Source organism: Lagenorhynchus albirostris, chromosome 11 (assembly GCF_949774975.1).
Source record: "Lagenorhynchus albirostris chromosome 11, mLagAlb1.1, whole genome shotgun sequence".
NCBI classification, from domain to species: domain Eukaryota; kingdom Metazoa; phylum Chordata; class Mammalia; order Artiodactyla; family Delphinidae; genus Lagenorhynchus; species Lagenorhynchus albirostris.
Window position 1 is genome coordinate 38,381,761 of NC_083105.1, and position 26,141 is coordinate 38,407,901.

The 26,141-nt window shown below is 34.6% G+C and overlaps 1 protein-coding gene across 1 annotated transcript in view; it reads right to left on the bottom strand.

The window, feature by feature from the left end:
- PTPRQ (protein tyrosine phosphatase receptor type Q) overlaps window positions 1-22,565 on the bottom strand; it is a 198,346-nt gene extending 175,781 nt beyond the window's left edge. Inside the window, exons 1-9 of the mRNA XM_060165124.1 lie at window positions 22,512-22,565; window positions 22,053-22,164; window positions 21,155-21,381; window positions 20,753-20,822; window positions 16,144-16,343; window positions 14,745-14,994; window positions 13,015-13,143; window positions 10,111-10,257; window positions 3,790-3,962 (exon numbers count right to left, since the gene is read on the bottom strand). Coding sequence (XP_060021107.1) covers window positions 3,790-3,962; window positions 10,111-10,257; window positions 13,015-13,143; window positions 14,745-14,994; window positions 16,144-16,343; window positions 20,753-20,822; window positions 21,155-21,381; window positions 22,053-22,164; window positions 22,512-22,565 — 1,362 coding nt within the window. The remainder of the gene's footprint in view (window positions 1-3,789; window positions 3,963-10,110; window positions 10,258-13,014; window positions 13,144-14,744; window positions 14,995-16,143; window positions 16,344-20,752; window positions 20,823-21,154; window positions 21,382-22,052; window positions 22,165-22,511) is intronic.
- Between the last annotated feature and the right edge of the window lie 3,576 nt (window positions 22,566-26,141).

Consider the following 26,141-nt stretch of genomic DNA (forward strand, 5'->3'; position numbering starts at 1 on the left):
ATAGATACATATTCCCGTTCCCAGGCCATTCTCATTTTTTATTTAGTGACTTTTTTAGTTTAAGTAATATACTTATATCTGGAAGGATTATTCTCATAGACGCGTGAAACACAAAACAGTGGAGAGACTACAGTGGATGGCCTCTCTCGTGATCCCTCCACTATCCCTACCTCCTGTTGTTCATGCTTTTGTATAATCCCTTCCTCTTGGGCGGGAACTGTGGTTTGCATCTAACCAATGGTGATGTGATGTCACTCTCACAGTTATATTATACAGACTCTCCCCGCTGGCTTGATGAGGTAAATGGCCAGGCTAGGAAAGTTCTGTAGCAAGAAAATGTGGGGGATCCCTATGAGCTAGAGCTAAGGGTAGTCTCTAGTCAAAGGGCCAGAAAGAATCCAAGGCCCTCAGTTCTACAATCAAAAGGAAATGAAATATGCCAAAATTCTACATGAGCCTAGAAGTAGATTCTTCCCTAGTCAAGGCTCCAGATGAGAACACAGGACAGTAAGCCACTTAACTGCAGCTGTATGAGACCCTAAGTAGGGAACCCATCTAAGCTGTCTGGATTCCTGACCCACAGAAACTGTGAGATGATAAATGTGAGTTGTTTTAAGCTTGTGGCAAATTGTTATACAACAATGGAAAACTAACGTAGTAAGCTAACAAAAATAGTCCAGGCAAGAGACTATTCAATCCTGAGCTGGGGTGGGGACACAGGAATGGAATATAGAGGTATGAAGGTCACACTGTGGAGGCAGAAATAACTGGCCTTAACACTGAGTGGCTATTAAATGCTAAGTATAACCAAAGTCAGAGGTAATTCCAAGGTTTCACGCCCTCATGAAGAGAGGATGATGGTGCCATTAACCAAAAAGAGAGACATCAGGCATGTAAAAATGCCATGAAAGCCTTCCAAATGCTTAGACAATGACCTTCAGATCAGAGATCTGTGGTGTGCCCAGTCCAAGGGGTTAGGAATTCTAAGTCTGTTATTTAGTATCTGGGTTTCAAGTCAGCCTCTCTCCAGGCCTTGTTCTTAACCACTAAAACTATTAATTGCCTTTACAGACTTTCTTCTTGTGTCCTGTGGGAAACTTTATATGCCCCCATCACTGTCCCAGAACCTCTGTCTAGTACCTCTTCTTCATTCCAACTTCATCTCCTCCTTTCAATCAAGAACCAAGTCCTGTTATCCCCCAAAGGATGCTTGTTTTGTTTTGTTCTGTTTTATGAGTTCAAATGTGATGAGCCCTGGCAGAACTTCACCACAAATGATTTGAATTAGGGATGCAGAGTGTCAGAGAGAAAAATCATCATGGAAAACAAGGCAAAAGAGTCATGAAAATAGGAAGCAGTGATTGAAACTGTGCAGTTATCAAAAAAAAAGTGTAATGACATGGCTGAAAACAGAACTCTCTGCAATATCCTTATAATGAAGAAGCTAGAAAATTGTAAAAGAGCTAGCTTTTTTATTTTATTCATTTTTCATTGCACAAGGCCAAAATTTTCGCATAGTCACAGTATATGAAAGTGGAGCAAGTATTAGGGAGAAAATGGTTGTATCAAAAGCTGGAGAGTAGGAGGCAAACGAATGGATTTTGGAGGAGACAGGGAAGATGAGGACCGCTAAAACTATATTACCACCTTATCTGACCCTTAGGAGGCCACTGGTGACTTCTAACAAGATTTCAAGGATTTAAACAATTCTTGAGACAGGGTGTGGAGGCTATACTCTGAGAAGTTGAAGACTGAATAGAAGAGTCCTTATCCTACATCAAGGTCAAGGAAGAGGATAAAAAATGAATACACTAAGCCAGAGGTTTTATCTGTTATCTCCTTTATTCCTCATCATATAAGGTGGGTATATAAGCTCTGCTTTAAAAGTAAGGGCAGCAAGTCTCCAAAAGTTGACTTGACCGAGGTCATAGATCTAGAAAAGGGCAGAGCCCGGTCTAGGACCCTGGTTCATTTGGATTTAGAGCCTCTGCCATATGTCAACCTCTTGAAAGGTGAACCCAAACACCAATCACATGGGGAAGCAGAAATATCAATAAAGCGCCTGATCTAATGAAGAAAGATACAATCACAGAAATAAAGAGAAGTATAATGTCTCCTTTTATTGAGACCTAAGGAAACTAATATTGAGTCCCAATGAGGGTGAAAGGTCCAGTGCCATGATTATCACAACAGGTCACAATTATTTAGCACCAAACTTACCATATGCCAGGTATAGTTCTAAGCTCTTTACACACATTAATCCACTAAACCTTCATTAACAATCCTGTGTTATAGGGACTCTTAGAGTCCCTATCTTAGAGAAGAGGAAACTGAAGTTCAGAGAGGTCAAGCCTACTTTCTCAAGGTTAAACCATCACTACAGGCAAAACCAAGGTTTAAACCCAAGCATATTTCCTCCTAGGTCCATGCACTTAACCTTTCTGCTGTACAGCCCAGTAAGTGACCAAATTAGGATATAAGCCCAGATCTGTACAGTACCAAAGCTCATGTTCTCTCTACTATGTCACAGAGACCGCAGATCATATAGATATAGGCAGAATAACAAAGAAGTCATTCCACAATCTCTTACTTTGAAGAGAAAAAGAGGTGTGGCTTGCCATTCAGTAGATGTCATTACAAGTGAGAGACCTGTCACCCAGTCCTAAAATAGTGAAGTATCTAATTTAAGGCCTTCTCAGCAGGAGCAGAGGATTAAGCTTTTGCCCTTTGCCTGAGTTGTCAACTAAAGTATCAGAGAAATCATAACTCAACATTTTTGCACACAGGAATGGAGTCAACATTGGATTAAAATTTAACCCTGGGCCAGAGATGTCAAACGACTTGGAGTAATAAGTCCTGGGTGGCCAGAATGCATTAAGCACATAGTGAGGTCAACTTTCAGGTAGATGCCAGAAATGGAGGAGAGCTGGGACTAGAAATAGAATAGGTAATATATGTGGAGATAGGAAAAAACAGTGATTCTGGACCAAAGGAGTGGAACCTAATTACTGAATAACCATCAGGTAGTACCTCTAAGGTACAGAGATTGCTACACTCACTGGTCCCAAGTATATTTAATTTTTGTGAGCCCCAGGAGCCACCAATATCTGGATACAACTAGTCTGCAGTTTTAGAGGGAACTCACAGGTGAACAGCTGGCTGGATGAGGTGAATGAAGACAGTGAAGGAAAATCACCGCTTCCTAACAGAAACAAAGGGGGAAAAAAGACTCCCGGTGTGAACAGAAGCAAACATTGTCCTCTTATTTTATATCTATGAAACGATTTCATCTCTTTTATTTGATTTCTTTAATCAAATGTATATTGTTCGTTTGTTTTTAAATGAGGCAGCTTTGAGAAATCTGGCTTCCTAAGTAGGTCAAATCATTTGTCAACAACAGCTACTAAAATTACTGTGCCTTTCGTTGGCAACTATTCCAAATGACAAGCACAGCCTTAGAAGGAGTACTTAAATCATAACAGGAGTTTCCAAACAATTCATTAACTTAATTACCATAATAATATTCACTTATGGAAGTACCTTTAGTCCTGCTTAATTCCTCAATTAACATTTTTCATTGCTGAAAAAACATAATAGCACTTAACTAATAATATATGTCCTAAAATGAAATATGATGAGCTAGATTATCAACATAGCCTAAATTTACTTCATTTTGTACTCTGAAGCTCGTCAAATATTTTATGTTTGCATGTTGGCAAATCTTCCAAGTTATCAGGGCCAAAACCAAGTAGAAAGGGCTCCCCAAGATAAGAAATTAAAGTGCAATACCTCATCTTTTCCTGTGAGCAAAGTATTCTCCAATATTACTCCTGTCTCAGAAACTAATACTTTCACTCGATATTGGTTAATGATTCCATTTGGTTGTCGTGGTTTCTTCCAAGTAATGCTTATTTCTGTGGCTTCTACTTCTGCAACTTGCAAATCAAATACTGTACCTGGAACTAAAAAAAGAGAATAAGAAAAGGGAAATTTAAAAATACATTCTCAAATTTTAAAAAATTCCCTTAATTCTTAGTTCACGATTGAAGATATATAAGCAATTCTATTAGAAAACAGACTAAAACAATTTATTAATTATTAAATTTGTATCTGATCGTTTAAAATATACAGATATTTAAATTTCTACACGTTGTTCTCAAAATGTCCACAAGAAACAGAATAACATGGAATAATTTTCCCAAATCAAAATGTCACAACATTTGTTCAAAACAAATTAATTAATAAAAACAACTTCCCAGGGAAAGTTGTTTATGATTGATGAATGCCCAGTAGAAATCCTGAAGACTTTATAAAAATAACAACATACCAAAAAATAATATCCAGAATACCAGGAATGAAATTACATGTAGTTGGTAAAAATCAATTAGGCAAATTTTAATTCATTACATTAAATTGTTTGAAGAGTTGATTGATATTTTCCTGCTGATTTTACAAATTAATTATGTGAATCTCAAATTTCAGATGCCCTCACTCTTTGCAACAGTAAAGAAAAAGAGAGAAAAACTAACAATTGGTTTAAGATAAAGCAAGAAGTACTTAAATTCTAGTTAGAAACTCATCAAGTGATAATAATTTTGTAATGTAAAAAGTATATAATCACTAAATAAATGAATGAATGAATGAATGTATGTATGTATGTATCTATGTATGTCACCAAGAGCAACCTCTAGGAAACCTCCCAGGGCCACAGGAGTAATGAACCACGAGTAAACCTGCTCTGGGCACTTGTCCACTTTCTGTCTATAGTTCATTATGTGATTATAAATAACCAATTCACCCCTCCACCTTTAGTTTCCCTATCTATAAAATCGGTGTGATTAAAACTTTCCTATCACTACACAAAGTTAGGAACAAATTCAAAAGACTTTATAATATGTTGGTTCAAGAAAGAGAAAATGAGATGTAAAAATATTGTCCTTTATGATTAGGACGTGGTCACACATTAAATTCATTTCCCTCATTTCCCTATTTCCCTAAGCTGAGATATTTCACAGTAGTACAGGTTTACCAAATTCCAGTTAGAAGAAAGACATATTGGGGGTATAATACAAATGAAGAATGACTCTGTTCTCCTTTAAGATAACAAAAAGGAACTGAAAATTAATGCCACAACTCCCATAAATATTATTATAATTAATGAACCTAATTATGCTTAAGTTAACCATGTAGTAAGCTCCTGTAACCATGTAGTATTTTATCCAGTAGATTAAAAGTTGTTTTTTTTCTTTGTCTCTATGAAGTAATCAGTAAAAAAAATCTCCCTGGAGATTATAACAATGTAAATATTTCTAAATGTTTGTTGACTAGTTAATGGCTAGATGGATGAATTCTGGACTAAGAGCATATCTGATTACTGCAGTCAAATTTCCAGTGTCCATGGGCTTCCCTAGTGGCGCAGTGGTTAAGAGTCCGCCTGCCGATGCAGGGGACACGGGTTCGTGCCCCGGTCCGGGAAGATCCCACCTGCCGCAGAGCGGCTGGGCCCGTGAGCCATGGCCGCTGAACCTGCGCGTCCGGAGCCTGTGCTCCGCAATGGGAGAGGCCACAACAGTGAGAGGCCCGTGTACCGCAAAAAAAAAAAAAAAAAAAAAAAATTCCAGTGTCCAGTATGGGTATAACCTGTGCTCAAAACTGAAAGAAACATAACATGGGTACACCTATAATTTGCCAATTATTTGCATCTCCTTTTCTAAAAACATTTTGGTATATCTCTATATAGAAGGATAACTCTTTAGATTGATTTCCCCAAAGGTGTTCAAATCTGGAGGAAAAATAGTTTGACCTTTGAAAGACTGAGGAAAGACTAAGGCTAGAACCCTACAATCACTGATTGATTCATTCATCATTCAACAGACTGAGGACTCATCATACAGTCACTGTTCTAGGCACTTGAGGATAGAGGAAGGAATAAAACAGATAAAATCCTTTGCATAGGTCACCTCTTACACGTTTTATTTCATTAACATACACTGTTCCTAAAGCTTATGTTTCTATCATCATATATGCCAATATACATTTTTCAAGAGTGGAGGACCTTTCTGATTAACCATGTAGTGTGAGAACAACACAGCTATTTAAATAGCAAAACTCCAATTCCACCTTGCTTTGACATTTTATTTTGGGGTCGCTATGTAGACAAACTCTCAGTATTGCATAACCTAAATCAAAGAAGAGACCTGGCACTTTTCCATCTAATTTGAACACATGTAGAATCTTAACTGAAAAAGCCAGTTTAATAAGTACATTGATCAGATTAATCAGATAACTAAACCCTGCCTACTATAAAATAAGTGAAATGGTCAGTCCCATGTGATATAACATAATAATGTAGTAGGATACCAAACATTACCCAGTACAGCAGTATATTTAAAATGTACTCTCTTATTCTGTTAGCCAAACCTAAAAATAGTAGCAGATACTGTTTCTCTATCTTTTGATTTATACTTTTCAATATAACTTAGTAAGTATTGCCCCATGACACTAATGCCTAAAGTTACAATCCAACTTTAAGTGGTTCTATGTTACGCTAAAAATGTACCCCAAACTTGTGTAAGAATGATTCTAGGGCTTCCCTGGTGGCGCACTGGTTGGGAGTCTGCCTGCCGATGCGGGGGACGTGGGTTCGTGCCCCGGTCCGGGAAGATCCCACATGCCGCGGAGCGACTGGGCCCGTGAGCCGTGGCCGCTGAGCCTGCGCGTCCGGAGCCTGTGCTCCGCAATGGAAGAGGCCACAACAGTGAGAGGCCTGCGTACCGCAAAAAAAAAAAAAAAAAAAAAAAAAAAAAAAAAAAAAAAAAAAAAAGAATGATTCTAAGGCTGTCTCTTTTTTTATGAAAGAAGAAAAAGCTTAGGGGATAAAGGAAATGGAGTAGACAGCATTGTATCTTGTCTTTAGAAAGATACTTGATATGTTACACCACAAATTCTTATGGGGAAACCAGAGAAGTGTGGATTAGATCAAACTTCTTTAATATTGATACCAAATTAACTAAAGAAAATCAAACACACAAAGCAATTATTCATGGTTCAGCATCAATTATGAAGGTGTTGTCCATGGGGATGACCTAAGAATCATTCTCAAGTCAATACACCTATAAATTTTACTAAGAAATGGGAAACAGAGTACACATATGATTGGTAAAAATATATTCCAAATGATTTGGAGTTTGCAAATGAAAAATTCTTAGAAAAAAGTGAAATGGAGACGAACGGCAGTGGGGTAGAGAAAATACATTAAAATAAGCCTGCCATTATCTAGCAAATTAAACTTCCATTAGAAGTGAATTTTGCAAAAATCTACTGAAAAATAAAAGTCATGGAGAATCCTGAAAAACACAAAGTTCAGAGTTTCTCAGTGATCTCCCTACAAAGATGTTGCTACTATTGGCAGAAAGTAGCAAATTGAAACTACTAAGGACAAATGTCTTCACTTCCAATATCTATTTATGGAGGAGTAAATATGGATTTCAATACTTTGTTTGCTTTTAAGGAATGATGTTAACCTCCTTAAAAGATATTTGACACTAGTGGCAGAGAAGTTTTAGGGGATATTGAAGCAACAAAATTTACTTAAGTTTCTTTAATCCCGATACAAATAATAAGAAAATTCTGTTGCCTATGTTATATTCAGCAGATTACCTCATTTTGGAATAGGCAACTATGATGTTTTATAACATTAGAGATTATTAAATTATCATTTTTTCCAAAACCATCTCTTCTTCATGCCTATGTAGAAATCTGCTCAGTAAAATATTAACGGCTATGTAGAAACATTATGAAATACATAGGATAACTGCTTTAACAACATCATGTTGATTTTCTTTGATAATCAAAGTAGACCATGGACCATATGATTCTCAGTATTAGAGAAATCAGCCTCATTAAAATGTGATAGCATATATTTTCTATAAGAAATCAATTCAATATTTTTCTATGACTATCTGGAGATTTGTTAGAACCCTAGTTATTTTAAAATATATTAATTTAAAAGCTGGTCCTAATTAATTTTTTAAATAGACTATAGACTACTTTTAAATATGGAGAAAATAATAAATTGAGTAACTTTAATTAGAATACAAAGAACCCTGTTGTATTAATGAATAAAAAGAATAATCTAAAACTAAGGTATAAATTTTACTTGACAGTATATAGTTCTAATGAATTATTAGATTGTTCTCATATAGTCTAAAGATTCCTTTACGGCAAAGTTTTAATTAGTCGGACCAGGATTAATTAGTGCTGTCAGAGTCTACATTCACTGCATTTGCCCCAGCATTCCACTGAAACTCCCTGAGAACTCCATGGAGAAGCAGGCATGCAGAGGTAAGAACTGTGCCACGCCTGCCCTTAGAGAAACCCACCTGTTGCCGGTGGGTTCTCCTGGAAGCCACCTGGATGTGGTCTACATGGTGAGTAGTTCAGGAGGCAGTAGGATAAAACTTAGGATACACTGCTCGTTACACAGGGCAAGTAGAGTCAGATATTCAAAATAACTTGGTGTGAAAAATAACCCATGTGAAATATGTTGAACAATGTCCTTAAAATTCTACTTATTATTTTGTCAATAAAAAGTACAGATATAAAGAAAGGGAAATAAATGCTTAAACAATGTCCCAAATAAACAAAATGGCACTGTATGTGGCAATGTATTATCTATTTCCCTATTTTGGTCAGATGCTGTAGGTCAAGAATGATGACAATAAAACAAAAATCTTAAATTGTGGATTCAGTTTAGGAGCACCAAAATCAGCTTGGCTTGAAAGAAGACTGAATTTATTTAACTGCATAACATGAGAATAGAAATTGGTCAGTTGGGTTGGTTGAGAAAAGACCAAATTCAAGGGCTCTAAGTATGATGAAGGCCAGATTGCTCTGTGGTGTTTGACAGCCATCCATAAATCTGTCTAGATTTCTTGAAAATGCTTAAGAGCAGGTTTAGGTGGAGGTGGGAGAAATTTCAGGTCTAATTGAGAAGACGTACAATGCTAAGACTCTTCTGATAGAAATACAATGGAAAAAGTTTTGATGTGAAAAAATGAGAGCATTTTGTTAATGAGTGTGCGTCTCTTTTTTAACCTGTGTATTGAAACCACATACACATTAGAATTTTCATTTGAAATCGATGTAACATAATTTTTACGTTCTTTCAATAGCAAAATATTATCAAGGGTTGTTCTTTGAAATGGGGGAGAAGTACAAAATTCCCTAATAGTTGCTGCCCTCTCATGGTGAAACACTTGAATGATTTATCTGATGAATGTATGCCCAGCCGTGTGTGTGTGTGTGTGTGTGTGTGTGTGTGTGTGTGTGTGTGTGTGTGTGTGTGTGTGTATGCACGTGCATGTGTGCACACTGTGTACTTAATTCACAAGTTACTGTATGTTAGCTCTCACATAAACAAAAACTGAAAACTTTTTCAAGTGTTAGTGTGACTGTAAAAAAATTATTGTATTCTCCTAAATAATTACAATATCTAAATAGAAATGAAGGCATTGAGCAAGTTTGGTGTGGGCCCAGAAAACAGGTTGTGAAATGGCATGGTAACGTTTTTTTAAACACTACAGTTCGCCTTAGACTGTGACGTTTAATATATACAAATAAAAAAGTTCTTCAGGAGAAACTTTTAAAAATAATTTCAGTATATTCTGGTAAATTTATATTATGCACCTTCCAGAAATCCTCACTTCCTTAGAATATCCTTTTGATTATAAATATACTTTGTTATAGGCATTGTGGGATACATGGATTTCTCTGAACGTTATTTTGTGGGAAGATAGAGTCAACATTAAATAATGTGGTTTAAGCCATGTTAAATGTGTTCACTTGTTTAAGTATTCTTGAGATTTTGCCAGCACTATTCCTTGTGAATTATGCAGGCTGATACTGCATGTAATGTTGATCTTTGGTCCCTCTTATTATGAAGCATGCTATGGGTTTAGTGTTCTAAGGAACACATGTTCAGAATGCACTAGGTAGTAATCTGATAAGGAAATAACATGAATTAGGTAAATATCAACCAAATAGCTTCTAATACAATGTTTAACCGATGTAATAAAATTTTCATTAACACACTAGAAGAGGTGTTCTTACCTTCTGGAGGAGTGAATACTGAAATATCTGACTTGGGTCCAATCCCTGCACTGGTTTCAGCCGCAACATACACGTCATACTTTGTAAATGGTGTTAGATTAGTGAACACAAACTTAAGGTCTTTTGTGCTATTATCCAAAATCTGACCTGCAAAACGCAAAAGATAATTGTGGATTATTTACTCTTCAAGCATGTAATCATTCTTACATTTAAGTATAGAGCAATAAAGTGTTAACCTATGCACTAACATTCACTATTACAATTTTAAAAGTGAATATATCTTAAACATTTAGCTTAGTGTCACACTGGTGTCAATTTATTTAAAATGGAAAAAAAATGAAAATCTTGCAGTATTTAAAATTACTTTTATATAAAGCCCTATTGGACCATAGTGTTATTTTTTGACATAGTTAAAATGAACACATTAGGTTTTACCAATATAAAAACAGTGACAGTGTTTGATACTCAAATTCATTCAATTAAAATGCTAAATATTCTCACTATCTTCTATAAAAAGATATATTTAGAAAATTTCTGTAGCTTAGCTTCTGAGCAAAATTTCTTAACTGGGCCATCATCAAAATTCCTTAAATCCTCAACTTTATCTCTGAATCGTTTTTTCCCCTTCTTGCTCTAACTGAAACCTAGCTCTCCCCTGAGACCACTGCTTCCGTTCCCTACAGCCACCCTGAATGGTGGTGACTGATTTTTCCCCGCAGCCCTCAAGCGACTAGGCGGTCAGGTGTGGTATGTGTTCTCCTTGCTCCTCTTTGCTCTTAGACAATTGTAGCTCCTCCTTAGAAAAGCCCACAGCTTCAGCTCTCATGTCATCGGTGACATCCACTGACTCTCATTGTTGTAGTGATCTGTGGACCCCAGGGTCACACACTCTCATTCTGGATGGTTTCGCTCCTGCTTCAATGGTATTTTCTTCAATGCTACCATCTTAATTTGTGGTGATTTCAATATCCTTAGAGATCATCCTTAAACTACTTCAAGCTCTCCTTAAATAATCTAGTCCTCCACCTGATCTCAGTCACTCCCTCACAGTCATAATAGACATGGCTATTACCAATAACTGCAAATCCTAAATTATCTCAATTTCATGCAGCTGTCTCTGACCACACTTCCTGTCTCCTGATCACTACTCTAGAAGCCAGAACCAACAATTCTTTGGGACCTCCAATCCATTGATCTTACCACCTACTTTATTTTGTTTGGTTCCTCACCACTTGATGTCTACTCTTTATCCATTGTCAGTAATAATCACTGCCTTACATAAGCCCTCTCTCTTGTTGAAGGGAACTGGAGAAAAACACAAATCCACTCTGACTGATATCACTTTATTCATTACCACACTTCAAATGAGCCCTAAATGGTACTCAGCACCTTACCTAACTTCAGTAGTACAGTCACTCTCTACTCTTCTAGATGAATATTTACACTTTTTCTTCCCAGTTGATTAGTTGGAAAAATTAATCATTCAGAAGACATGTGCCACATACTCCCACCAACGCAACTACCTATGTACAGCATCTGCACCCACAGACTCTGCCTTATAACCTGTTACAATGGATAAACCATCTGGATTCTTATTCAAACTAATCCCTACATTTGAGCAAAAGATCCCATTTCCTGCCTACACAAAGATATCTTTCCAATAATTCCTGCCTTTCTTATGTCATCAACATATCCTTTTTTTAATTTATTCCCACCAGCAAACAAACATGCTTTGCTTGTTCCCTCTGAAAAGAAAACCTGTCGATGCTGCTCACCCCTCACCCCCACTACCCACTTCCATTCACTGCTTCACTTTGCAGCAGAACTCAAGAGCTGTCCGTTACCCACTGTTCCAATTCTCTTCTCCCATTCTCTCTTCAGTCTACTCCAAGCAGGCATTTACCCCACAAACTCCATCATAACTGCTCTTGATAAGATCGCTAATGACTTCCAGTTTGCTAAATTCGATAGTTACTAAATACATTCTCTTGACTTACCAGCCTCACAGATATAAGAGTACTTTGTCAAAATTTTGTAAAATAGTACTGATAGAAAAGCTATGTCTGGGTATCCATGTGTGTCTATGTACTGAGGAGGGAGGGGGAAAAACAGACTACCATATCTTTAGGCCTGCAAATATTTCAGAATTTTAGGAGCATAAGGTACTCAGGGATGAGAAATAAAGTTTACTCATGTGTTTCATGATAGATTCCTAGAAGTTCCCAAATGAATAATTTGGACATTTGTCGATTTTTCCACTCTTCCAAATAAATGATAATATGTGAGTTTATGTTATTTCATTACTATCTGAAATAAACTTATTTCATAGAACCATAGAATGCAGATTATGAAAGAATTGTAGAGTTTACGTAATCAACTTCTACTAATATAGTTTTTGAACCCCTTAAAATATTTGACAAGTGGATATCCAGCTCCTCCTTGCTCAGAAAGATGATGAACTCGCTACATTATGAAGTTGCCCATATTACTTTTAGAGAGCCAATTATTAGAAATAGTTTCTTTCTTCTGAGCAGAAATCTGATTAATATATAACCAAAGCCCACTGTTCTTCATATATTTGCAATCAGAGAAAGTCAAGGTCCTCCTGTTCAAATATGTGAAGACATGTATCTCTTCTAAAACTTCTCTTCTTGAGGGGTTATCCTTTGTTCTTTCAGCTCCTTGTCATGAAATATGGAACATGGACAAAGTTTTACCCTCCTTATACTTATGATTTTAAACAAAAAGTTCAAAGAGCCTCACTTCCTTACTACTTTTTTACTGTTTGCTTCAACTATAGGGTCTTTTAAAAACAGTTAAATACTTTTTAAAAGTTTGATCATAGTAACATATTTTATATAATTCTTACTCCAAAAGGTAAACACAAAACTGATTAAGACTTACCTGATGGTCCATATAATTCAACTCTGTAACTAAATTTTCCTGTAACTGTAGTTGGCGGGTTCCATGAAACTGAAAAGGACTTTCCTGTAATGTTACCTGTTACACAGTTTTGTGGTGGTCCTTCAGGCACTAAAATGATTACAGAAAAATAATGAATAACTAATAGATACATATATAAAATTTAAAAACACCTTATTAAATACACAAAATAAAACACAAAATCAGAGAAAAAAAGGTCACACAGTAAAGTGTTTGTTTTTTCAACCTACAAAAAGAAAAAATAGGCTATAATTGAAGAATTTGAATAAGTGGTGGACCATTAGATAAACTCCTTATTTGCAACAATTACTATTTTTATTTAATGCTGTATATTATTGCACAGGGTGTTTTATTCCTATATAGTTCATTGTACAGTTACATTGTCTAGAAGCATTTATACGTATTGCATTCAACAAGCCCTGGGCATCTGGCTTGATAAAAGCTCTCCCTCTGGTGTACACAGGTAGAAGGGGCCAAGAAATAACTCAACCTTCAGAATCTGTTGGCAGTGATTTTACTTTTTATATCAATATCTGTATTTGGTTCTGAGAGGAAATTTATAACCTATATTCGAATGTAACATTGGTAACATATAAAAATAATAATGATATTTAAAAAGTCTTTTTCATAGTCTTTTTCATAGATATTTAAAAAGTCTTTTTCTATATTAAAAAAAACACCTTCTTTTAATTGAAATGAAACATTCCAAATATTTTTAAAAACAAAATTCTTGTCTACCAAATTTCACTTTGTGTGACCTTCATGAAATTCTTTCTTTTTTTGTATGAAAAGAAGTAAGGAGTATAGAAGAAGAAATGGTCTGATTCAAAGATGTTTAATTCAAGAAAAATCTTCAAATTTACATGCACTTAAACGACACCTATGTAATCAGAAAAAAATACTATGCTTTAGTGAAATTACCCTACAAGTAATAATTTCCAGTAGACTTAAAAATCATCAATCCAACTGAATTTCTGATACTATGTATTTAGTATGGCATTATGTAGTATGTTTAGATGTGTGTGTCTATATATATGTGTATATATGGACGCTGACATATTATCATAATTAAATATATAAATACCATACCTAGAAATATGTACTCTTAGAATTTAGTAGTAATAATAATATCTAATCATACTCATTTAGTACTAACACCATCTCCATAAGGAAGATACTATTACTGTCTCCATTTTTCACAAAAGGAAACTGAAATACAAAGAGGATACAGGTAGGTATTTTTTAACTACTGTTTTTATCTGATGCTGAATGTTAATCGCATGATATTTCTGCTACTGCAGGTGTTATCTCCACATCTGGCAATAGCAATATCAGTGAGAGAAGTCATCTACACATGACTATAGAAGATGAAGGACAGGATGATTATGAAAAATTGCTGGGGTCACAGAATGATAAAAGCTGATCTTAGGATCAAGGTTATTAGTTCAGGAGTCTCTTCGCTGAAATCTCCTTTCTCATTTTAGATGCTTATATTAGTATCATAAAAGAGTACTGAAAGTGAAGATGCTCCAGAAGGGATACCTATTATCTGTTATTAGGGCAAAAAAAAGTTATTGAAAGGGAAGGAAGGTTTTAACAAAAATATCTACATGAAAAAAATGAAAGGTTATTCTATGAATAATTTAACTTCTTTTCCTACCAAAGAAAAAAAAGAAAGAAAGCAACCATACCTGATTCTGGTGTTCTGACAATCGTACTATCAATATAACCTGCTTCAGTTGTAACCGCAGAAACTTCAAAAAGATATGTCGTATAAGGTCTCAAATGTGTCACTACAAAACTGATAGGCTCTTTCCACACAGAGCTAATCTTCCTCCCGGGCAACATGCTCGATGGGTAGGTGGTACGTGATGGAGGCGTCACTCTCCCGAGGGTTGGAGAAGGGCTGGTTGTACTCCATAAAAAGGATTCATTACTCTCCTAGTGAATAACATAAACATCAATGGGAAAATAATGTGGTATCACTTGATGGCGATGATAAGGGTAATTCATTTTTTCTTTATACTACAAATATTATTCCTACTTTGTGTGTGTATGTGTATGATTGGGTAAGAGTTTAACAGATTCACTTACCCATTATAGCTACAGACAAATCTGCTAGATTTTAATTATACCCACTTACCGTCTAGAGTTATACCATCAATACCACTGTCCACAGTTTTAGAACAGAATGTATTTACTGCATTCTTTACACCTTAATCTTTCTTATAAGTAGGATTTCATGTGGCTTTGAGTAAAGGTACAACTATAGCAAAATCATTATTAAGAATTTTTAAAATTCATATTAAAAATGCAAGAGCCAAAGAGATGAAATGTTTTCCCTATTGTGAAATTTCAAACATAACGTCACTTTCTTACCATTATGATCATTTTTTTCTGCAACAGTATTCAAGACAAAGCTAATAGAACATGTGTTTGTGTGTATATGGGTACATGTGTATATGTGTTTATGTGTATTAGATATCCAAATTTAAAAAATATTTTGTGACTTCTACAACTTAAAGCATTTAAAAGAAAAGTAATTTTGGTTGTTTTCTCATCAATAATATCACAAAGATAACCAAAATTAACTTTAAAAAAGCATTATTACAGTACTTCCAGGGATTTCCCATCTATGACTAGAGTAGTAACAAATCCTTCACTAAAGATATACACAACAAAAACAATCTACTTCCACAAACTTAACCTTGACTATTCCCCTCCCCTCCTCTCCTGTGACACGGAAGTATTATCTTTTTTCCAGTGATATCCTACGATTTCCTACTTCAGGGCTTATAAAATGTCCTCTACCTCCACATAATCTCCACCTATCCTTACTCCAAGGCCTATCACAAATGCCATGCCTATAATGTAGTCTTTCCAGAGCTCCCTAAGTGATCTGACATCTCACTGCTGAATTCTCAAACCTTTCTCTTATTCTGCCTTGACTATAGCCAATTGTATATCATATGATACTATAAGTAATCAAATAGCTAAGAATCATTTTGGTAAAATGGAAATTTTACCAAAACTTCAAGATGTAATTTACCTAAAATTTTTGAGACATAGAAAATGTTCCATGATACTTACAATACATTCTGGCAATTTCCCAGGCAAAATGTCCTCTACTCTGATTGAAACATCTTTCACTACTATCCCACTTCTGGCATGTTTGACGCTAATCTTGAAGCTGGTAATTTTGCCATTTGGTTGCCGAGGTAAATACCAAATCAGGCTTACTGCTGAATAGTTAAAGGCTTCGACTGTGAGATTCACCACTTTTCCTGGAGCTGGGGAAGTGAGAGGGATTGAAGGAGAGGAAAAACATTGTTATAAAACTTAGAATGGCATTTATATAACTTTGGGATGTTACGTTTCCCATGTTATATGAAATTAAATGTATAATACATTGTATAAAATCTACTTGGGTATACTTTTTGAAATATATACTTGAGTATACTTTTTGAATTGACTTTTGCCTAAAATAAAGAACTGGAAATTGGGCCCATAGAGTTGTGTTTAAGAGGCACACAAGCTTTACTTCAGGATTATTTGGCCAATACATCCATCAATAAACTATTTCAAATAAGTCTGAAAAAATATTCAGTCAAGTTGTTTGTGGTTATAGAAATTTGAATAATGAATATGTTACTTTCTGAAATACTTTGGAATTACGTAAATTCCTTATATAATGAAGAAGTCGCAAATTCAAACAATCATATAACCGTTTGCACCAAAAAGCACATTTCTAGAATGTATGTAAATATTTAGTGTCTAATATAAAATGGATACCACCCAATTGATTGTGGTTATTATATTTTGACTTTCATACACCCTCAAAATCAACTTTCATCAGAATTCATGATACTTTGTTATTAATTATTAATAATCTGCATAATAATAAGCTATATGCTATCTTAGTTGGAATGAGATAAACATGAGGCCAGAGTGAAGAAAAATGATACTTATTAATTCAAGGTTAATTATGCAAAATTGACCAAGTAGAGTAAATAATCAAGGTCCTTTAGAATATAGAACAACCATGACAAGTCACTATTGAAAGAAATAAAAACAAAACAAGATGTTTGGGGTAAAACAATATAAATGATAGAAGTGCCTAGCACTGAGAAATCAAACAACCAGAGTTTAGGTATACATTGTAGAGAAGAATACCAAAATGTGATTTGTAAATGAAAGCCATATAAAATATATAAGAAAGTTAGGTCCTGGGCAGGAGAGCTGTATGTGGATGATATGAGTTCAACAGAAATTAAGAAACTTAACAACAGCTGCATTTTAATGGAAAAAAGTAAAATATAACAATTTGGGAAGATGATTAATCATTAATAATGGATGTCATAATGGATAGAAATTTTTTTCTTCAAGAGAAACTGATCAATGGAATTAAAGCTTAAGAAGGACAGTCGAAAGTATGCAAATTTTATAAGAATGCCTGAGACATATATCAGTAACAGACTGCATACAAGCTGGCACATTTCCAAATCGGCCTTAACAACAGCCATGAGGAACTGCCCAAGTGTAGAGAAATTTGAATTTACGAGGTAACCAAACCTTTATTACATTCCAAAACATGATTTCAAAATATCTTTTAAAGTACACAAACTATATTAGATAAAAATTAATTAACTCTGTTAAACAACATTTAGTGAAAAAGAGGTTATTTTTATTCACTTAAAATTACATTATTTTTGCCTCAGTAAAATCTGTGTGTTTTCCTTTTGTGACTTCATGGTGTCTGAAGACTAATTTGGGCTGTTTTCTGTAGCTGACAGGTCTTCCCCTACTTTAAATATTCTAGTTTCTACTTCTGGATTTTTAGGTACCGAAATCCCATCATCTTTTGATTTTTATAGTGAATTTATCCATCTTGGTCCAAGTAAAGATCTGACACTAAAGCACCAAAAAATTCTGTTTATAAATCACTTCACCTTTCAGATAAGTCTTCCACACACTTTGAGGGCATAGCTAAACAAGTGACTTGCGTAAATATATAAGTATGTGAAACTAATTAAAACTTTTCAAAGTGTATACTATACAAAACATACATTTTCTTGAGCCAGAAAAAAAACAAAAAACCTTTCTAAATCAAATATAGAGACTTCTAAAAGAATCTTCTACATTTCCAAGGATCCATCAAGTTAGAAATGAAGGTACAAGAGATATTTCTAATATTTTAAAGCTAAAATTCTACATTTGTCTGAAACAATGCTGTGTGAGAAGTAAGAAAGTTGAGATTTTTGTGCTTGTGGATGTGATATCAGCTCAGTATGGTATAATGGGTTAACTTTATACTTTACGAGTATTTTTATTCATGGAGAAAGAAATTTGGTTTAATAATAATAAATGCAATTTATTATTCCACAGAAATTTTCCTTAAATCTAGCTCTGTGTAGCATAAATAATAAAAAGGAGTCCTTGGGGGAAAACTTGGACATAACTGATCTAACTAAATTTAGGTTTATATTTTTACCACTTAACATTTTTTTTAAAAAACAAAAGATAAGGCAAGATTGATTATGTGATTATGTAATTTCCCCAAGAAAACACAGCAAGTCAGAAACAGAGTGAAACTTCTGTTCAGGTATTATTTTCATGCCATCCTAGAGTGTTAGTCTGTCCCAATCATAATTTGCCAAGAGAGAAAATAACTCCAGAAATTATGTCAGTTAGTAGAGTATAAAATACATAAAGTTCAAAATACTGTCAAGTTGAAATCATAATCTGCACGTACCAGGCTTTATCAGAAGCTGTATCAAGATGACAGTTTTAAAAAAAGAATAAACTATTTGCTAAGTCATTCAAAAATTATTCCAATTATTTTCCCTGAAGCTAAAAACATAATAAATTTTTCTTTTATATCCTAGTGAACATTTAATTTAAAATAATAATTTTCTCAATTTTTAGTTGTGCTAATAATCTGAATGTCAGTAGGTTCAATATCAATAGGAAAAAGACCTCATGAATCATTAATTTCTAATCTTAAATAAACTCTAGAATTTTCTCTTAATTCTTTCTATGGCATAGAGCATGTATTCACATGCTTCTCTTGATGGGGTCTCAAATAAAAACTGGGCCATAAAGCTTGGCACATGTTTCTTTTAACATTATAATTGCATAATCCCCTCTAGATATACAGGGCCCATTTCAATGTAACCCTTTGGCAGTGAACCACTGGATATTTTTATCTTTATCTGTATCTTTATACAGAACATTTATAGTTGCACAAAATTACAGAAATTGTTTTTATAGCACTTCTCACCAATCTAGTATATTACTTAGTAACTCATTTACTTATCTTAGCCCACTAGAATATAAGCTCCACAGAAAATATTTGCTATTGATTGGAGATGCCATTCTTTGTGCCATTTTTCTATTTATTGGTTCTGACTGTTTGCTATTATAAATAAACAGCTGAATTACTAAATAAATAAAATTACCTCCATTCCATAACAACTTATTTTCATCACAAAGCTTATGTTCTACTAGGCTAACACATACAATAAAAAGTAAGCAAGTAGATGTGTTACATGTCAGGCTTGTCCAATGGAGAAAAATAAATCTATTGGAAATAAAGATGGACAGAAGGAAACAGGGGCTATTTTAGAAGGTGTAGTCAGGAAAGGTAAAGTGAGATCTGGATCAACTGGGGAGAGAGTTCTACATATATTTAGTGAAAGAGTATTCCAGGCAGAGGGAATAGCAAGAGAAAAGACCCTTAGATGGAAGATCAGTATGGCTGGAGTAGACAGAGGGAGAGGAGAAAGGTAAGAGATGAAGTCAGAGAGGGGAAAGGGCATACAGAGCACTGTAGCTCATGGGAAGGACTTAGGTTCTTGCTCTGAATAACACAGGAGCCATCTTACGAGGAGAGAAGTAACATAGTCTAGCTTCTCTCTCAAAAGATTATGTGGCTCTTGTCGATAGAGTAAACTATAGGTAGGTAAGCTGGAAACAGGAAAACCAGTGAGGAGACTTTCGATTGTTCAGGCGAGAAATGATAATGGATTACACAGGGTGATTAACAATAGGGGTGAGATTCAGGATATATTTTGATATAATGTTGGCAGGGTTTGTTGATAGATTACAGTATACTATGAGAGAGAGGAATCAGGATGATATCACATTTTTCCTCTCAGCCATTGGGAGAATGGAGGTAGCTTAAATTGGTTTGGTAATGATTGCATGTTATGGAATAATATGATAACCATTATAATCTGTATTTCCAAAAGTCTAATGTCATAATAATACTTATGATTTGATGTTAAGAGGAAAAGGCAGGCTATAAACTTGCATAAATGGCACAAGCCTACTTTTACTAATATATAGTCACAAAGACATATATTCATTGGGAAAAAAAAGATCAGCCAGAAATGGACCAAAAGGGTAACAGCATTTTTTATATAACAGGGCCATGGATAACTTTCATTTAGGGTTTTTTTTATTTCTGTTTTTTTCAAAGTTTTCTAAGATAACACTTAGTGTTTTTATAATCAGAAAGAACAATATACATTTTAATGAGTAAACTTACTATCCAAGTAGACTCTAAAAGTAATTGAAGGGCCATGTTGTTGAAAATCTTATGCATTTTAGTGCCGGATTTTGTTTATATCCCTATTTATTTTCAATGACAAAAACTCATAACGAAGCTAATTCAGAATAAATGATTTAGGAAAATTACCACTTTCTGCAGTTTGGAAGAGAAATGGGTCACTAAACACTCCAATGCCAGCACTGTTTTCAGCAGCAACCTAGAACAGACCAAAAGAATTACATTCAAGCTTTACACTCTGTAATTAAACAGAATCTGAAATAATAAAACTTTGATTTGTCCAGAAGATAAATGATAGAGCTGTCAGTAGGTTCAATATCAACAAGAAAAATAAATTATATAAATACACATAAAAATGAAAAGAGATTATAAAATTTGTTCAAGTTTTAAAAGCCCAGATGGGCAATGAGGCCAAGACTCAGATGATCCTTCTTCAGTCACTTGCTGCAAAGGCTTGACCTGGTGGGATAAAGCTCCTTCACTTTTAAAATGAATGAATATTCTAATACTAACTATTTACAAAATAATTACCTTGATTTCATATGTTGTTCCAGGTTTAAGATTAGTAAGAAGAACTTCCAGACTGTCTGGCTTTGCTCTAACTTGTGTATACGCTGCTTGCATCCATGGACAAACTTCCTTATATTTTACAACGTAAGATATAATCCTTCCATTCGGATTAGGTGGTGTATTCCAAGACAGAAGAATCCCAGCAGATCCGACTCTTTCCCCTGCTAGGAAGACTGGAGGCCCTGGTTCTATTTTTTTGAAAAAAGTCATGTTGTTATAAGGTCAAACAATTATTATTGTATTTTCACAATCATATGTAAGAAAAATATCTACAAATTGTAGACTTCTGAAGTTCCCAAAGACTAATGGTCTCATAAGTGTAAGTTTACCCTCCCTAGAGCTTTGCTACCACAAGAAAAAAAAAGATTAAATGCTTTGGGGAATACCAAAAATAGTCTTTTATAAGAATGTAAAAAATGGAATGCTACTAAAACCTACATGCCAAATATACTTTTAATGCCAAATCATTTTTTAAAAAAACTTACTTGATGCAAGGCTTATACACAAACACTAAGAAAACAAGAACCAGTATTACAAACTGAATAACTCTTTCAGAGCAACTATAGTGAGTTTATTTTCAGGGCTCTGTATTATTTAAATATTACCATTCACAGTGTTTCTGATCCATTTCACTAACAAGTATAGAAAAATTATCTTTGCTCTTTGAAAGTAATGGAAGATAACTAGTAGAACTCAGGTTCTAAACAGATCACTTTCTTAAGTTTCCATTTTGCTTTAATTACTAAACTGTTCTCATGCATACAGTGCACATATCGCCAATGTAAATATTTCCATCCAACAGATTTATAATGGTTCCAAATACTTTGTAAAAAAAAAAAAAAGGAAAACATATACTTACTTGTCACATTCGTTGTCACTGTTCTACTAACAGGTAAGCTGTATGTTGTAGCAGAAATGGAAGAGATGGTTACATCATACCGCGTACCAGGAACAGCATTAGAAACATCAACCTGGAACACCAAAAGCAAGTGATTGTGTTAAAATTCTGAAAAGCAAGAAAGTTAAAACCATAAATCTATCACAATCAATAAAACAAAGTAACACTTCACTACATAACTCTGAGCTATTTAAGATATCACAATATATTTCCTATCACTGTAAAATATAAATTTGTTATATCACATAACTATTTACCAAATAACAGATAACAAAAACTTAAAACATACTGCATTATCAAAGACTAAATCAGTATTTCTATCTATCCTAGTTCATTGTCACAAGAAACAACTATTTAAGAGTCTTAAGAAAATTACAGTCCATTGCTTAGCCCTGGTATTTAAGAGTGTGTACAAAATACCTGTGTCTCTGAAGTTCCAATAAAAAGTAAAAGAAAAATCATAAGAAAATCCATCATTATTACATTTTTCAGGCAGTGGAATCACATTGATGGCTCTAGAGAGAAATGTTGCCTGCATTAATGATTTAAAGACAGATCCTCCTGGCAAGTGCACAATTAATGAGCGTGGATTACTCAATAGCTCTGCCCTTTCATTGTTAAACTATTCATGAACCCTTGGATCGTTGGCTGTAGGTTCAGGGTAGACTTAAAAAAAGAGACACAGACGTTACTAAGGTAATAGTCCACCAGTGCTGAAACTTAAACTCATCAATTTGGCATCTGTGTTTTTGTCTTCATCTTATGCTTTTAAAAAGTCTCAAAGGAGTAAGTTTTCATGGTGGATGAGTTTCATAAAGAACTTTCCTATTTGGACCAAATATAAATACAAGTTAGTTTGGCAAGTACGATAATGAAAACGATACCTGATATTCTCCACCTCCAAGATCTTTGATAGTAACAAAGCCACTGTCAGGAACAAGATCCACGTGAAACCCATCCACATGGCCAGAGGGTTGGCTCCAGTGCAGAGAAAAGGAATGTGCAGAAATATTGAAGGCTTTAAGTTTCTCAGGTTTTTCCGGTTCTGATATTGAAAAACAGAGGTTTAAAATAGTTATTCTCCTAAACCTTCAAAGAAAAAAGGAAAATCAATAGTCTAAGGGCCAGGTTTCAAAATAACCAAATTGTCAGAAAGCATCAGATCCTTTAAATTATCTCTAGCTCTATGTAGGTGTTAGGCATGTATATCTTTAAAATTAGCTAGTTTCTAAGCTTAATTATCAAAAATGATACATCAATTCATATATCTATTTCTGGGATATTCCTTACCTGCTGAAATCTTTTGGTTGACTAGATAGTTTTTTTAAAGCTTATGCTCTAATTGAAAAACTGAATCATTTTAAAGATAAGTACAAACTACGATCCAATTACCTGGATATTTATCAAACTGAAATAAATACCCAAAAAATATCAAAATCTGCCACAATTTCATATTGGAAATGAAAAAAAGATAGTTTTTAAACAGTAAGTAGTAAGTATCCTAGCCATTTCAACCATATTTTTTCTACCTTTGCTTCCACTGTTTCCAAAGTTTTGTTTATGCTGCCTGTACCTACTTGAAGGCAGTTTTCTATGTAAAGTTCTTTGGATTGATTGCCAATGAGTCAGATTTGTACTCTTCTTATCTTTAGTGCAGATTCCAAACAATATACGGGGAGGGACAGAGATTATGAAGCCAAGCATGTGAAAAACATCCTGATACAGATCCAATCTAACACTATTTCCAAAATAAAGTAGTCTGGAATTAGTCACTGAACTCCATTTATCATTTTAAGCACTCCCGCCCGCCACCCCCAGCTCCCCACCCCACCAGAGATGATTTGGAAATCGATATATTAAAAAAAATAAAGTGTACATTTCCTAACAAATCTGATAGGGCACATTGCATAAAATAGATAACAGGTCAGTTTCCTAGTATTTTGGGGGGGGGGATACACTTTTAGAATGGTTTTCCTTAACTCCTTTCAAAAAGAGTCACGTACCAAAATGATCATTGAAAAGATCCTTTAATCCTTATAATACAACTGTCTCCCTAGTGGCCAAAGCTAATATTGATCAATTAATTTTCACATGACATCCTCAAAGAAACAAACATTCTCTTGGCATCATCTCCAAGTTGTCCATTCAGTGAGCACTACAGTTTTGTAATACCTCTTTAGAAATGCTGCAAACCTAAGGTGAAAGATCAGAGAAATACCCAGTGTGTGATGGGTAGAATTTCTTTGTTGTACATAGCTGCTGGCATTTTTCCTGGATGATTCTGCACACAGACCTATGTCTTCTGTATTTTCAGGCTTGAGAGAAAAGAGCTTGATTCTCCTGGCCAGCCCACTTTAAAATGGACAAAAGTCTAACATGACAGAAGTCCGACCACTACTCACACTTACTGGTTTATGTAAGGGCTGATACTATCTCTTCAAGAGTCCTAAAAAGTAACTAACATTTACGACGTCTTAGGCAAGAAACTAGAAAAAGAGCTGGGATGAGACTTTGGAAGAAAAATGAAGACAGAAGTGAAGGGCTGTTTACTGAGATGGTGGGGAGATAGGATGCAGTTTCCTAGACTGTGGCTTAAGATTACACACTGAAGAACCCTTGGCCAAGGATGAAGTGTGTCTCACCAAGAGGAGGAAGAATATATTTGTCTGGAAATTTGCCAATCTGATAAAAAGGGAAGGCCTGGAAGCTTCAGGACAGTTTGGTAAAGACCTTTCAAAGCAAAGTTAATAGAAGCCCTGGAAATGGACAGAATGTAAAATGACTGAGAAAACCAGCTTGCGTTGTGGGATCATTTAAGAAAAAAGAACAGTCTGATGATCATGTAGGCCACAATAAACATTTTAGATTTTTTTCCCCTAAATGCAATGGAAAACATTGAAAAATTTTAAGCAGAAAAACAATCTGACTTTTTTTAATTTTAAAAAGATTACTCTAGAATATGGGCTATGAATTGGACAGAAGCAAAAGTGGCAGCACGAGGCCAATTAGTAGGATTTTGTGGTAGTCTGAGCAGAGAGGAGGGAGGCTTGCCCTCAGGAAAAGGTAGTAGAGATGAAGTAATGCTTAAGTCATTGTGAAAGAGTGTAGCTTCCTGAATACGAACTGGAAGATTCAATTAACTGAAACAGATTCCATAATTAAGTACATGATTTGCACTCCATGGAATTTAATCTCTGAAAAGGTAGGAAAATATGAAGCAAAAATATCACTCTCAATCTAATTGTTATTAACCAACAAAAATCAGATCATGAGGTGGATTTTGAGTTCTAAAAGAAAAAAATCACATAATGTTAAATTTAATTAGGGCTAGCAAGAGGAATTCTAGGCCTAGTCAGTTTTTTTAGACCGGAATTTTCCAAAAATTAATCCTTAGTACCCTAAATCCCTAGAATTGAATACATGTCTTATGATCAAACCATTTTGTTAAATAATTCCTTTTCTAAGTTAAACATCTTTTATTGCAGGGTAGCTCAGAGCCCTAAATAGGCTTAAGTATGTGTCTTGTGATTCATACTTAAGCAACACTGTTTGATAAAAATACAATGTAAGCCACATTAAACAAGTAAAAAGAAACTTATAAAATTAATTTTAATAATATATTTTATCTAACACAACATATCAGAAACATCATTTCACACATAATCAATATGAAATTATTAATGAGATAATAATAGCACTTTTTTTTCATATGAAGTCTTTGAAATGCCATGTGTCTTTGGCACTTAGAGCACATCTGAATTTGGACTAGTCCTATTTCAAGGCTCAACAGTCACGTGTTGCTAATCACTGTCTACTGGACAGTGCAGCTCTAAAGCATCTCTCAACTTTTCTCCTTGGCATTTCAGTGAATTTATTTCAACTGCATTTCGAGAAACTGAGAAAAAAACAGAAGTATGATCCTATGATGTCTATACAGGAAAAGAGCTCAAAAGAGTTAAAAGGACCTCACATACAAAGTTCTGATACAAACTATGGTGGATTAACCTTTGAGACAGAGAGTAAGAAGAGATTCAAAATGGAAAAGCAAGC